The 15,302-nt window shown below is 43.2% G+C and overlaps 1 protein-coding gene across 1 annotated transcript in view; it reads right to left on the bottom strand.

The window, feature by feature from the left end:
* Positions 1–11,098: 11,098 nt before the first annotated feature.
* Positions 11,099–15,302, bottom strand: part of TRA2A (transformer 2 alpha homolog (Drosophila)) — a 20,363-nt gene continuing 16,159 nt past the window's right edge. The window contains exons 6-9 of the mRNA XM_015418860.1: positions 13,042–13,157; positions 12,530–12,628; positions 11,837–11,904; positions 11,099–11,673 (exon numbers count right to left, since the gene is read on the bottom strand). Of these exons, the coding sequence (XP_015274346.1) occupies positions 11,663–11,673; positions 11,837–11,904; positions 12,530–12,628; positions 13,042–13,157 (294 nt within the window). The 3' untranslated portion in view covers positions 11,099–11,662. The remainder of the gene's footprint in view (positions 11,674–11,836; positions 11,905–12,529; positions 12,629–13,041; positions 13,158–15,302) is intronic.

Raw genomic sequence — 15,302 nt, 5'->3', positions numbered from 1 at the left:
GGAGAAGACTCTTGAGAGTCCCTTGGACTGCAAGAAGATCAAATCAGTCAATCCTAAAAGAAATCAACCCTGATTGTTCCCTGGAAGGCCAGATAATGAAACTGAAGCTCCAATACTTTGGCCACCAAATGAGAAGGGAGCACTCACTGGAGAAGACCCTGATGCTGGGAAAGATTGAAGGGTCAAAGAAGACGGGGACGGCAAAGGATGAGATGGTTAGACAGCGTCATAGATGCAACGAACATGAAATTGAGCAAACTTTAGAGGACGGCGGAAAGCAGGAGGGCCTGGCGAGATCTTGTCCATGGGGTCGCGAAGAGTTGGACTCGACTGTGCGACTCAACAACAACAAAGTGTTATTGTTGCAATCTTGTTAATAATTGAATTCTAAACATTGCATATAAAAACCAACAAACATTGTTTAATTGTACACGGTGATTTACTGTTTTACTGGCTGCTACAGAAATTAGCAAATACTGATTAGAAAACCAACACCAAAAATGTTTGTTGTCTTCAATGCAGAAATACTTTGTAAAAGATGAACAGCACTGGGGTAACACTGAGCATTGTGTTCTAGTAAATTTGATCACAGGCCAGCAGTTACAGGGTGCAGGCACATTCCTCATTCTTTCCTCAACACATGACATTCTTAAATAGGCAGTCAGGAAGTAATACATTGTCAGCTATCTGTAGCAGGTGTTGAAAGCTGCAGGGCTGCCAGAAAGTGGCACATTCTCTGCATTTCTTGTAGCCAAGGAAAAGGATGGGAAGATTGCTCTAAGTCTCCCCCATACAAGACTGCCACCTACCCCTGAAAAGTGGGAAGAAAGCAAATAATAAAAGCTTCTTTTCAGATTAGTATTTCCTACAAAAGCAACATTTCCAAGATTTGTCGAAGATACTTAGGCAGGGTACTCGTCACTATAATCTACTCAAAAACTTTTGGACATTTTGTTAGCAGGGATGGTATAAGGGGAGAAGGCAACTTGTTTCAGTATCATATTTAGCTTCTCCCAGATATACCAAAACAAAAATTAATATGATGTATGCTACTGTCCTAGTACAAGTACATACCTTAAAGCAGCAAAGTGGAATAAGTGTATTAAAACTGATCTTGTATTAGGTAATCTAGCTTCAGAGCACTATATTTGCTGACGACCTAGTTAAGAAAAGTTAGGCATTCCACAGTTCTTCTTTTGTGAAGATTTTGTGTTAAATTTTACATCCTAATTCTGTCTAAAGCAAGCCGTTAAGCTATTCATGGGCAGAAAATGTTCGAAACTACCTTAGCTCTCCTCTTCCCTGCCCTCTCTACAAACAACAAAATGCTTTGATCCGTAAAAAAAGAGCTAATATGGTCAGATATCCAAGCTTTCTCCATTTTTTGACTATTCACAAACATTTAAAAAATAGTTACTTCCGTAAAGTACTTGACTTTGGACTGCTGTTACATTTAATTTATTTTGTTTATTTATTATTATATTTCTACCCCGCCCTCCCCGCGAACAGGCTCAGGGCGGCTCACAAAAAGGGCAGCACATGCCAATATAAAACAGCAAAACACCTAAAACATATAAAAACAACCATTATCAAAATAAAGTGCTCAGTGGTGTTATTAAGCATTCAGTCAGAGCAAGATGGAAGTCTGTAGATGAAGCTCCGAGCCCGATTCGGCAGTGCGATCAGTCGAAGCACTGTGGCTCGAACTTGTAATGGGCCATCTCAATAACCCATGTTCCCATGAGGTAGTTGGTGGTGGTGGTGGCGGCGGCTCCTAATTGAAAGCCTGGCAGAAGAGCTCCATCTTGCAGGCCTTGCAGAACTGTGAGAGGTCCTGCAGGGCCCTGATCCCCTCCGGGAACTCATTCCACCAGGTAGGAGCCGCCATTGAGAAAGCCCTGGCCCTGGTTGCCACAAGCCTGGCCTCCCTGGGGCCTGGAATCATTAATCGCTGTTGGGCCCCCAACCGTAGTGCTCTCTGGGGTATGAATGGGGAAATGCGGTCCTCAGGTATGTCAGACCCTGGCCATATAGGGCTTTAAAGGTAAGTACCAGCACTTTGAAACGAATTCGGAAAGCTATAGGCAGCCAGTCCAGTGCTTTTAGCACAGGTCGGATGTGCTCCCAACTAGGGAGGCCCATCAGAAGCCTGGCCGCAGCATTCTGCACTAACTGCAGCTTCCAGATTTGCAACAAAGGCAGGCCCATGCAGAGAGCGTTACAGTAGTCTAATTTCGAGGTGACCGTCACATGGATCACCATAGCCAGGTCGTCGCGGTCAAGGAAGGGGACCAACTGCCGAACCAGGCGAAGATGATAAAGGGCCCATCTGCCACCTGGGCCTCCATGGTTAAGGAAGGATCCAGGAGCACACCCAAACTCCTAACCTCCAACGCAGGCACCGAAGGCACCCCGCCAAAGGTCGGGAGAGGGAGTCCCGTCCCCAGACCGCTCCGGCTCAGGCACAGGACCTCCGTCTTCGCTGGGTTTAGTTTCAGCTGACTCAGTCTAAGCCAACCAGCCACTAGTTCTTAAGATCTGAAAGCACACACAAAATAAACCTAATGGAAATTAATATGAAGTCCAAAAATGAAACATGCTTTTGTGCTAACAGTATACATCCTCTTCTTGTTAACATTTATAAATATATAATAGATAAATAAAATTAAAACACAATTCAGTTGTTGTCCTGGAGTAAGGTGCCTTGGAATTAACACTTTTCACATATAGAAGCAATGCGAATTAGCCTTCTCAGATATTTAAATATGACACCACAGAGATACAGAAGACCACACACTGCGTCTCCACATCCACAGGTTGTTTAGTGTTGGATTGATACCCTGCCCTTCACTTGGAGTCTCAGAGTGGCTTACAAACTCCTTTCCTTTCCCCTCCCCACAACAGACACCCTGTGAGGTAGGTGGGGCTTTTGAGGAAGCTCTTTCGAGGACTGCTCTTGAGAGAACAGCACTGAGAGAACTTGTGACTGACCCAAGGTCACACCAACAGCTGCCTGTGGAGGAGTGGGGAATCAAATCCAGTTCTCCCAGATTAGAGTCCGCGCTCTTAACCACACCACCAAACTGGCTCTCTGGACTTATTAAAAACTAAAAGTAGCGGGCAGGACTGACCCGCAGAGTGTATCTTGTACATAATCAGACCCTCCCCCCAACATCACTAATAAATCAACGGCACATTCCTTTGTGTCAATACATAAATGTAAATGGGTTCCAAGTAGTTCACCTACAGAGCCAGTTTGGTGTAGTGGTTAAGTGCATGGATTCTAATCTGGGAGAACCAGGTTTGATTTCCCACTCCTCCACTTGCAGCTGCTGGATGACCCTAGGCAAGCCATAGATCTGTCAGAGCTGTCCTTGAAAGGGCAGCTTCTGTCAGAGCTCTCTCAGCCCCACCTACCTCACAGGGCGTCTGTTGTGGGGAGGGGGAGGGAAAGGAGTTTGTAAGCCGCTCTGAGACTCTGAATGAAGGGCGGGGCATAAATCTAGTCTCTTCTCTTCTTAAAACATTTGTTAGCTGCATTTCTACCTTATAGGAACACGAGACTACTTACAATGTAAATAAAGTACTTAAAACCACTAGTGACAAGTCAATAATTTTAAACTGTCAGTAGGCAGAACTAATCGGATGCCATTATGAATAAAACTGTCTACAGTTATGTGTTCAAATAATATAGAAGGGGTTTAGAGTTTTTAAATGTGCTCAGGTAAAAAATTCCTAGCATAAGGTGGAGATTGATTAGATATGTCAAAGTCCTTCAATTTATGTTTTCTAGATTGGTAGGCAGAACAGTAGTTAGATGAAATATAAGTCATCTGAGGAAAGAATTCTGAACCAGCACAAAATCCTAGATCTGAAGTGTCACAAGTGGAGGGCAGTAAGGAGAAATGAACACTGGACTTACCGTGAAGGTTCCTTCTTCTTGTGGGTGAGGAGGACACTCTGATACGCTTCGGTTCCTCTTCCCATAATCCCCGGAGGCAGGAAATTGATTGCACTTTCCATCTCCGGGGGAAGGAGGAGCCCAGCTTCTGTCTGGAGACTTCAGCAACTGATAACAGTCTACAACATGTGCCAAGCAAACAGAAAACAAGGCTTACAGAATTCTATGAAACAAACTACACAGGTAAAGATAAACTGTTAGAACAGTGAAAGAACAATGAAGTCAGTCAATCTTTAGGAAGTGTAATAGGCTGAACTGAGACCCTCCAACTAGGGTAGGTCCAGAGCATCTTCCTCACCCTCAAGAAGAAGGAACCTTCACGGTAAGTCCAATGTTCTGTTCTCTCTTGATGGGAGGAGGACACTCTGATACTCTTAGGATGTTACAACCTCATATGATCCAGGGAGGGGAAAGTGACTGCCAAGCATAGAGATAACAGTAGGACTAGACCACCTGCTGTAGGACTCCCCGCTCAAATGCTGCATCAGCCGCAGCAATAGAATCCATCTTGTAGTGCCTGATAAACGTTGACCCCAAGGCTCAGGTACCGGCCTTGCAGATATCTGCAAAGGATGCATTTGTGTCAAATGCTGCTGACGTTGAAGTATTTCGTGTTGAATGAGCTGTGATCCCCTCTGGGACTTGAAGGCCCTGAGATTCATATGCCAAGGAAATGAAGTCCTTTAGACATCTGCTTAGTGTTGCCTTAGAAACCCTTCTCCTCTTGACTGCTGGATGAAAATCCACAAAAAGGGAATCCGACTGCCTAAATGGCTTGGTCCTTCTGATGTAAATGCAAAATGCTCTCTGAAGGTCAAGTGAGTGCCAGTTGTTCTCCCCAGGGTGAGATGGCTTCAGGCATCAAGCAAATACATCTCCTTTGAGCTGTGAAAAGGTGTGTTGACCTCGGGAATGAAGGTGGGATCTGTGCACAGAACCATCATGTCCTTATGGAAGATGCATGAGCCTTTTCTGATGGAAAGAGCACCTATCTCTGAGACCCGTCTCACTGATGTAGCAGCTATCAGGAAAAGTACCTTCAGGATAAGGAACTTCAGGGAAACCTCCCTCAGAGGCTCAAATGAAAGACTGGTTAGAGCGCCTGAAGAACGACATGAAGTCTCCAAGAGGGAAACCTGTCCACTCTAAGGGGCTGAGACAAACTCCTTTCAGAAATCTCTTCACCACTGGGTGCCTGGAGAGTGGTGCAACACTAATTATTTAAACTACAGTGCTCAGAGCAGCTACCTGGTGATGGAGAGTGTTTGCTCTTAGATCCTGAGAGATTCCATCCTGTAGGAAGGACAGTACCAGTGGAAGGTCCAGGGTGTCTGGTTGCAGATATTTCCTCCTGCACCATCTGACAAAAACCTTCCAAGAACTGTTGTAAATTCCAGAAGTGGAGCTTCTCTGGACCACCGTCATAGTCTGAATTACCTGATCAGAGAAACCGTGTGTGATTAGCACTTGCTGCTCAATCTCCATCTTGTCAAGACAAAGACAAAGCTGGGTCAGGATGACAGACAGGACCCTTGGTTAGCATACTGGGTGACAGTGGAAGTACCCATGGAGGTTGAACTGATGATTTCAGCAGGCTAGAAAACTAAGGTCTCCTGGGCCAGAATGGGGCCAAGCAAATCAACTCTGCTTTCTCTTGTTGCATTTTGTTCAGAACCTTCAGAATCAAGGTTATGAGGGGAAAGGCATAAAGCAGGCCTGATGGCCACTTGTTCTGCTTGTTGACACTGGTGTCTCAAGAAGAATCTGGGTGTCTTGGCATTGGTCAGGGAGGCAAAGAGATCTACGCACAGTAGGTTGAAATGAAGAACCAGGGACTGGAATGTTCCGTGGATGAGGGACCACTTTCCTGGTCCAGCCTGGTGCAGCTAAACCAACCTGCTTGAACATTCGCTATACCACTGTTGTGTTCTGCTCTGAGAGAGGCTAGATGTTGTTTTGCCCAGGACATGAAGATAGTTGACTCCTGCTGTAGCTACTTGGCTTTGGTGCCTCCCTGGTGGTTCATGTGCGCCTTGGCCATGGTATTGTCTATCCATATACATATGTTCAATTGAGACAGAGGATCTCAGAAGTGGAGAAGTGCCAAATTGTTCAGTTCCAAAATACTGCTGCTGAGGGTAACTTCTTGAGGGGACCAGGCCCCTTGCATGTGGCCCAATGGGCTCCCCAACCCATCAGCCTGGCATCTGTTGTGATCTGTATGTCTGTGGTCACTTGGAAGGGTTTGTCTACAAGCATTTCTTGGTTGTCTGCCAAAGGAGGCCCTTCCTGAGATGCTAACTCTGATGTACTTTCCGAGGGCTATGGGCCTCTAATATGGCAATAGCATCCACTGAAGTACCTGAGAGTGTGCCCAGGCCCAGGAGACTGTCTTAATGGCTGTAATCATGTAACCTAGCAGATGCGCTAGGATCATCAAGTCTGTTGATTTCACAGAGCAAACCTATTTCATGGTCTGAACGATCTTCTCTGCTCTGTCTAGTGGAAGAAACATTTTTTCTGGATTGAATCTATCACTGCCCCAAATGGATAACTTGAGCAGGTGTTAGTTGGCTCTTCTGGAGGCTGATTCGGAAGCTGTGACTGGAGAGGCACTGGATAGTGTCCTGGATATCCCTGAGTGCCTGCTCTTGTGAAGGTGACCTTGTAAGGTGGTCATCGAGGAAGGGATGCAGGCTTGCAACAAGTGAGATTATCAGTTTTGTGAATATCCGGGGTGCTGATGCCAACCCAAATGGCATGGCCCTGAACTGTGTTTTCAACTGAAGGCGAATCTCAGATACTATCTGTCCCAGGGACTTATGAACATCATTCAAATCAGTGGAGGCCATGAAGTCCTCCAGCTGCAAGGCTTCCACAATGGCTTCAAAGTCTGCATTTTGAACTTCCTGTACCTCACAAACCAGGAATTTGAGGTCAAGGATAACCCTCCAGTCCCCGTCCTTTCTGAGAACTATGAGAAAAACAGAATAAATGCCTCAGAACCTTTGCAACGATGACAGATTTGATGGTGGCGATCTCCAGCAGATGTCTGATGACATCCTGTGTGCGCTGTCTCTTGATGGGGCAGTGAGGGACTGGGGAGCTCAGGAATCTGTCATGAGGTGGGGTGACAAATTCTATTTAATATGCATAGGTTATGGTTTCTTTTACTCATTTGACAGTGGCTGATAAATTCCAGGCTTGATGAAATTTTTGAAACCATCCACCTACTGGACTCCAACATACCCCGGACGGGGTGACGGGTGGAGTCAGGAGGAGGTAAAAAGGGGGGGGGGGAGGCAGGTTGAAAAAGAGAAAAGGTAAAGAATGAAAAGTTGAAAAGGCCAGAGAATTGGATCAGGAAAAAAAAATTAATAGAAACACGAGTGCTAGTAAAGTGCTGCTCTCCCTATAGGGGCAGGAACTAAACTGAGTTAGGGGGCGTGTCCCACCAAGAGGACAGGAAGTGAAGTTTTGTTCCTGCCTCCCTAAGGATAGGGTGGGAAACACCCAGCAAGATGTCCTCCTCTCAGGGGAGAAGCTCTTATTTCCAAGTGCCTGGAAATATCAAATAGGATTTAAATCCCTTCACTTGTTCATTGAATGTTCTGAGTCTTAACAGCAGCTATTCTCCTTTTCAGAGCTCCTATCTGCTTCCCCCTAAGAACAAGAGCAGGCTAGTAACACTTAAGCTCATAATGTAGACACTGCAAGCTATGCTGGGTATCAGAAAGAAGATATTGCAGCTTTAACAGAAAAGTTGGTAATACAAATTGTATGGCTGTCTCAGTGAAAATTCTCCTTGCTCAAAATGAGTGTAAAAAGACAGGGTTGAAAGTTCACCAGTGTCTCTTACTCAAGAGTATTTTTTTAAAAAGTCCCTGAGTCAGGCTCTGCTGGTATATACTATATTAACATTTATATTCAATCTTTAATCTTAGTGTGCTTTGAAACGGAAAGATTTTAGGCTGCAAACTCCTGCTCAACTTTGTAGTTTGAGTAAATATTATGCCTTCCAGTTCACAAAAATTCTTATGAGGTCTGCCCAAGCTGTCATGTTTGCTGAAGTCGGCAACATATAGCAGGGCAGTCAGTATGTCCACACCACCCCTGTATTACATATTACTGTTGCTGACTGTCAGAGGATAATTAGGGGGGGAAAGGTTTTCCTGTTTTTAATTTCATGAAGCATCTTAATCATAAGGTTAAATTGGAAGAAGCTGAGCAGAATAAAGTATTCACAACATTTAAGCTGGGGGGGGGGGGGGTCCCCAACTGTTTTGCACCAGTGAAGGAGGTAGAACCAACTACAAAATGTCAGGGAGTGAGGTTATGCAGATATAGCTAATCAACATTCAGGCAGAATCTGTTTAACAGGATGCTTTTAAAAATGAACATACTATTTAAAATATTTTCTTGCACACACACAAGCATACATATTGAGCTAGCTAAGAAACAGTCGTCTGGTAGTATCTGTAATACTTCCAATGATCATTCAGAAGCTCTCCTAGGCAAAAGCCCCACCTGGCCACAAATACTTTCTTAAAGCCCTTGGCAGGAGCTAGGAAAGGTATCAGCAGGTGCCATGACACCCATGGGCACCATGTTGAGAACCCCCTGGTTTAAGCACATTAGTAAACAACAAGAGTTAGAAGAGGAGGCTCATAAGGATTGGGAGAGGCTTCCCTATCACGCTGAAGCTTTCCTGCATGAATAGGGGGTTCCTGCCATCTGCGAGACATTTCTGCCCTGTCCCCACCATCCATTTTCTGGCGGTATAAACACATACCATATATTGACTTTGTACTACTCCATTTATTAGTAATTTACTTGTACCCTTCACACATGATGAATTTCACGGCTTCTGGGTTCCTTGCTCATTTCAGGGTGGATACATTGCTCGGTACCAGAAATATAGAGGCTTCCTTGGGCAGTTCAACCAGACTACTTGCCTACTCAACCCATGCCCTTCCTGGTTGGTGAAAGCCTGCGGGGAGAGCATTCGGATCCCTTTGGGATAAATTATCAAGTTGTCCCTTTCTACTTGGACTTCCCCAGAGGCTTTGAAGAAGGCAGTAGTTCGCCCACTCCTGAAAAAACCATCATTGGACCCTATGGTCCTAACCAACTACCGCCCAGTGTCGAACCTACCATTCCTGGGTGAGGTGGTTGAGAGAGTGGTGGCTGAACAACTCCAGGCTTTCCTGGATGGCGCTTCCATCCTTGATTCCTTCCAGTCCAGCTTCTGCCCCAGTCATGGGACAGAGACAGCTCTAGTTGCCCTTACAGATAACCTCTGCAGATATCTGGATCGGGGCTGCTGTTACTATTAGCGGCGTTCAATACAGTCGATTACGATCTATTGACCCACCGCCTCGCCAACATAGGGGACTGCCTTGAAATGGTTTTCCTCCTTCCTCCATGGTCAGGAACAGAGAGTGGCGCCTGGCGAGAGGATCTCCCCGCGATACCCACTAGAATGTGAAGTGCCAATGTTATTTAACATCTATATGCATCCCCTCGCCTAGTTAGTCCGGAGTTATGGGCTGGGTTGTCATCAATATGCTGATGACACCCAGATCTATCTTTTAATGGACGGCCATCTGTCTTCCATTTCTATGAACTTGGCTGAGGCTATGGATGATTGTGGCAGAGTTGACTGAAGTTAAATCCATCGACAACAGAGGTCCTGTACCTGTGTCGAGGGGGGCTGGATGTGGGCAGCAAGCTCTCCACACTGGAAGGGGTGCCTTTGGTGGCGGCCCAGACAGTAAGGAGTCTGGGAGTGACACTGGATGCCTCTCTATCCATGGAGGCCCAGATTACTGCAGTTGCCAGAACTGCATTTTGCCATCTTAGGCAGACCAGGCTACTGCAGCCCTATCATTCCCCCCAAGACCTAACAACGGTAACCCATGCAATGGCCACTTCCAGACTTGATTACTGCAACTCGCTCTACGCAGGCTTACCCTTGAAGCTGATCCGGAAATTACTACTGGTGCAGAATACGGCGGCCTGCTGATGTCAATGCCTGTGCTGGCTCATGTTAGGCACGAGCTCTGCCAACTGCATTGGTTACCAGTTGAGTACCGGATTCGCTCCAAGGTGCACTGCTGGTTTGGACCTTCAAAGCCTTATACGGCCTGGAACCAACATACCTAAGGGACCGCCTCTTCCCATAGACACCTTGAAGAGCGTTACGCTCAAACGATCACCACCTCCTGGTGGTCCCTGGCCTGAAGGATGCCCGTCTTGCCTCAGCCAGGGCTTTCTCTGTCCTGGCCCCAGCCTAGTGGAACATGCTCCCTATTGAGACCAGGGCCCTGTGGGATTGTCTTCAATTCTGCAGGGCCTGCAAAATGGAGCTGTTCTGCCAGGCCTTTGGCTGAGGCAGCAGGCGCCCATATATGGCGTCTGGGGTTGCTGTCACCCTTCTGTCACCTGTCTACTGACCACAGACAACTGGCCTTTAACTCATGGTACCATCGGGCCAGAACTTTATAGCCAACTGATGCTGTTTCAAGCTGTACCCATTGTTTTAATTGTTATGTTTTATCATGTTATAATGTTTTAAACTGAAATTGTATTTATTCTAATGATGTTACCCGCCCTGAGCCCGCCCACGGGATGGGCAGGATATAAATACAAATAATAAACATTTAAAAAATCAAATTTTATACTTTTACACTCACTATGAGGAGTTACAGTGTAGCATACTTACACATGTGTCCTGATTTTAAGTATTAGGTGGCTCAAGACATGTTAGGTAAATTTCAAAACAATTTATCTATGCAAGGCACCCTTGGATGTTCTCCTGTCTTTCCCTTAAGTAAAATCCAACAAATTTAACCAATTATATATATTAGATACCAGAAGGCTATAATGATACAACTTAAAATTTATTTTATGAAGGAAAGTCTACAGTAATAATTTCAGGCCACACTACTAAAGAGAACCTAGTTAACCATTTCAAAATTATATGGAATTATTGTGAACAGCAAATATATTTGCATGCCAAAAAAACTAAGGCGTGAGTCTGTGTCCTGACAATGGGGCTGCAAAAAGATAAAGTACAATTTAAAGAGAGCTTGGTTTCATATACTTTAACCAAATAACTTCAAATATCATCCATACTGCCATCAAAATGATTTTATCAAACACATACCAAGCTGCAATTTGCAGTATACAATTAGTTTTCCCACAGTATTCCTTCCAGTAATATTTACTTACTACATTGAGAACTATAAACTCTGGTTTAGGGATACATACTGAAGTGTAACTGAAGATACAGGTCAACATTGTCCCAAAACAGGCAGATAGACGGTTATTCAAATAGTAGATTTCTACTGAAATACAACGTGCAACTTCAAAACAAACCAATTCTTTCATCGCTTTCCATTAGATTTAAAAGAAATCCACTGGCTTAAAAAATAAACGATTTACAAAATGTGTCAACACTTTGGGAAGCCTACTTAGTTTTGTTTAAAGACATTTACGTACATAAAGCTACAACAATTACACTTGAGGAATTACAATAAGAGATGGGAAACTGATATTTCAACTGAAAATACATATATTCTAAGTGAACCCATATATCTTTAATGGGGTTTAGGGTAACTGCAGGAGATCTATAGGAAAAGTTAGGTCAGAACTTGCTGTTTAAAAATCATGTTTGCAAATGTAACTGGCTTCTGTTCTTCAATAGCGCCCTGAAAGGAAACAGAAAGAACATGATAACCATCATACTCCCACATTCACTCATTTCCCCCATCTCCCAGTAGCAATGCTTACCATCGGCACTCATTCTATCACACTCCAAGAACTTTCACCATGCTAAAAATATATATCTACTCAACACAAATGCATACTTACTTGGGCTGTAGGAACGAGATCTTGATCGTGATCTGTAACGGCTATAATACGGAGAAGGAGATCGCCTCCTTTGAAGAGAAGAAAGTAGTTTTATTGACAGTAACTCATACCCATGTTTCCACATACATTTCTGGTGCATACACATTATTTAAGTTTAATACACTTATTTGCTGTCAAATGGTTTGTAAAGTGTACGAGTGTTCCCTCAGACAAAGCAAACTGTTGTATGTGCAACATACACAACACAATGAACACGTACAATGGCTGATGTGGAAATGTTTCTATTAAACGTTTAATTACAAAAGCAAGTCTCTTTTCCTTAATTCTTTACATTAAAGGTGTTTTCTCCCCCACTTTACAACAGCTATTTTTCAGTTTCATAGCAACTATGAAACCAGCAGGCTGCTAAATCTCTTACTGACAGCATTATCAAACTACTGAGAAGAGACATCTTTCTACATATATTCTGGCTGAATGAAAAGCAACTCATTTTTTGGCCCTATGCTCAGAAGCTATTATTTATATGCATGAGCATATGCTAAATACACTTATTTTCAGATATGCATCAGACCCTACATACAGTAAACAGTAGATTATGTAGATGTACAATTTTTTAAAAAAACTTAACTAGAAGACACTGGCAGAACATGATGTTTGCTATAATGATTCTGAGAGCATTTACAAAAAACATACCTATAGCGATAATCGTACTCTTCATATCTGTCATATCCTCTGTCATAGTAGGAATCACGTCGACGGCCAGCTCCTCCACCTCCACCACCACCTCCACTGCTTTTAGAGCGGAAACAAAAAATACATTATGAAAGTATACGAAACACTGTATTTTGTCTGTTTATTTATTTTTCATATTTATACCCAGCCCTCCCCAGTCTTAAAAATCATTTAACTGAACCTTTCAGAATGAATCCTTTCAACTACTGCAGAGATTACAATATGAGAAGCAAATAGTCTGCACTGTTATATATCTACTGATTCTCAATTCCTTAAGTCAGAGATCTAACATTTAAGCAAGAAATGAAGATAGCAATTTATTATTTAAATTATTAGCTGTCTTTCTATCTCGTGGCACTCAAGATGGTTTACAATATAAATAAAACAACACTTACAAAACACATAAAAGACAACAGCTTAAAAACTCAATTAGGATTGCCAATAAATAAAAACTAACTAAATAAATATCTTACTGGGTTGGCCTGCCCATGTAAATGCCTGGAGTGGGTGTGTGCGCTCTCTTTGTGATGGAGTAATCCACACGTATCCTCCTACCATCCAGTTCCATTCCATTAGCATGTTCCATTGCCTACAAGGAAATGAGATACTTTAGCTCTAAGTAACAAGAAATCAGTACTTATTCTCATTAAGCAAGAGTGAGCTAGTCTGGCGTTACTAGTATGGTGCCAATTGGAGTGGGTAAGCTCTTCTCCACCAGGCAGAATGAAAACATCCCCACCACATTTGGGGCACTCAAGATAGTAAAATGTGATCATTTTTCAAGTGGGCTTTCTGCTAACAAGCAAAAAGCTGATAGATCCCTGACACTTCGCCTTTAAACAAATCAAAAAGGTAAACAAGCAGTAATTTTCTCTGAAGTAGACTAGATCCTTGCAAGACTTGCTCTGACTGAAGCCACTAGGTGATGAACTGAAGGAGAAACATGAAACAGTGTGGCTTCCTTCAGGGTGCACATGGCTGGGTTACTGCTAATCAGCTGCCATTTTATGCTTCCCCCATCTCCTGACAGCTGGCTTACAAGAGCCAACTCCAGCAGAGTTTAATGAAATGGCAGGTGCAGCTTCTATGACCACTATCTTTCTTTTCCACTCACTCACCACATACAACTTAACCAACCAACGTATTAAAGAGAATGATTCTACAGAAAGCTCCATCTTTTCTATTCTCCTCAGGCTCAAAGTTTCCTGCTTATGTAAGCTTTGTATCAACCAATGACTTTTTAGCCCTATTTTTAACTATACACATTTGACACAAAGATCTACAGCAGTTAATTTACTGAAATACAATTAAACTACCTGATTGTTGTGCCTTTTTATAATTATAAAGGACTTTTTTCTTTTCATGCTTATAAAGAAGAACCCCTCATTGATTTAAAGATATTCACTTGATTTTGTGCAAAAATATTTTTATCTGAAACCAATAATTTATTAATTAAAATTATAGCAAAGTAACTTACAGTGCAATCCTATGAAGAATTACTCTGGGCTATGCTCACTAATTGCAATGGGTTTAGACCAGATTAACAGGATGACACTGTTAGACTTGTATAAAACAGATCACTATACCAGAGCCCCAAAGACCCGTAAGTTTAAAGAAAAATCACTCATAGCACTGTTCTGTGGACTCTTGTGCAAGTAGCAGCACAAAAGCTGCTTTTTCCATTGGCACACGAACACTTAGCAAAAGGTATAAAATAGGACACCTCTGGTTCAAACCATAACTATTTTTATACTGCATTAATTTTGTTGCGATTTGAAAACCCTTTCTTGGTTTTTCTAAGAATTTAGGATTTAAGAAAAACAGTTCCACATGGTCACCGTTAATACCTTAATAAAGGTTAAGTCCAGAAACTTCTACTCTGCCCTTTACCATATTCTGTAACTGGATTAAATGTAGGCTGCAGTGCCACCTTGTGATTTCTTTCCTTACAGACACACTGTTTTGAAAGAATCCGCTCCCACCAAAAAGAGAACAAGCCAAAAACGTGTAAAATAAGCAATTAAGAGCATCATGCCCTCTATATTCAGATCATATATACATACTACATTAAAAGCTGAAAAATTATGTTTTCCAAAGAGACAGTACCATATGCCAGTTACTCTGTCACCACTTTCAATCACTTCAAAGACAGGAGGGCAAAAGCTACTAAAAATACAATAACCAGATTGAGTTTGATATACTCAAGCTATACCTAATGATGTACCTGAAAGTCCTAAGACAATATTTGCAGTCAGTATTAAATATTCAAGGGAAACTGTACTGAAACAAGTTATGAGAGGCCTGAGAAAGTATATTACTACAACTGTTGATATGAAGTGGCCGCATTTAAGACATGAACATGGTTTTGGTTAATGCTAAGGGTATTTCCTCATGGATCACTGCCTTGTCGTGGTGAGGGGGCTTGTGTGGTTCAATGAGGCTGTGGGCTATGCCGTGGAGGGCCACCCAAGACGGACAGGCCACAGCAGAGAACTCAGACCAAGCGTGATCCCCTGGAGAAGGAAATGGCAACCCGCTCCAGTATTTTTGCCAAGAAAACCCCATGGATAGTATCAAAAAGCTAAAAGATATGACACCGGAAGATGAGCCCCTCAGGTCGGAAGGTGTCCAATATGCTACTGGGGAAGAGCAGAGGGCAAGTACAAATAACCCAATTAAGAGTGAAGCGGCTGGGCCAAAGACGAAAGGACGCTCAGTTGTGGATGTGTTTGAT

The sequence above is a fragment of the Gekko japonicus genome, unplaced genomic scaffold (genome assembly GCF_001447785.1).
Source record: "Gekko japonicus isolate JY-2015 unplaced genomic scaffold, Gekko_japonicus_V1.1 scaffold1729, whole genome shotgun sequence".
In the NCBI taxonomy this organism is placed as follows: domain Eukaryota; kingdom Metazoa; phylum Chordata; class Lepidosauria; order Squamata; family Gekkonidae; genus Gekko; species Gekko japonicus.
Note: the sequence above shows the minus strand (reverse complement) of the source record. Positions and strands in the feature narration are given on the sequence as shown.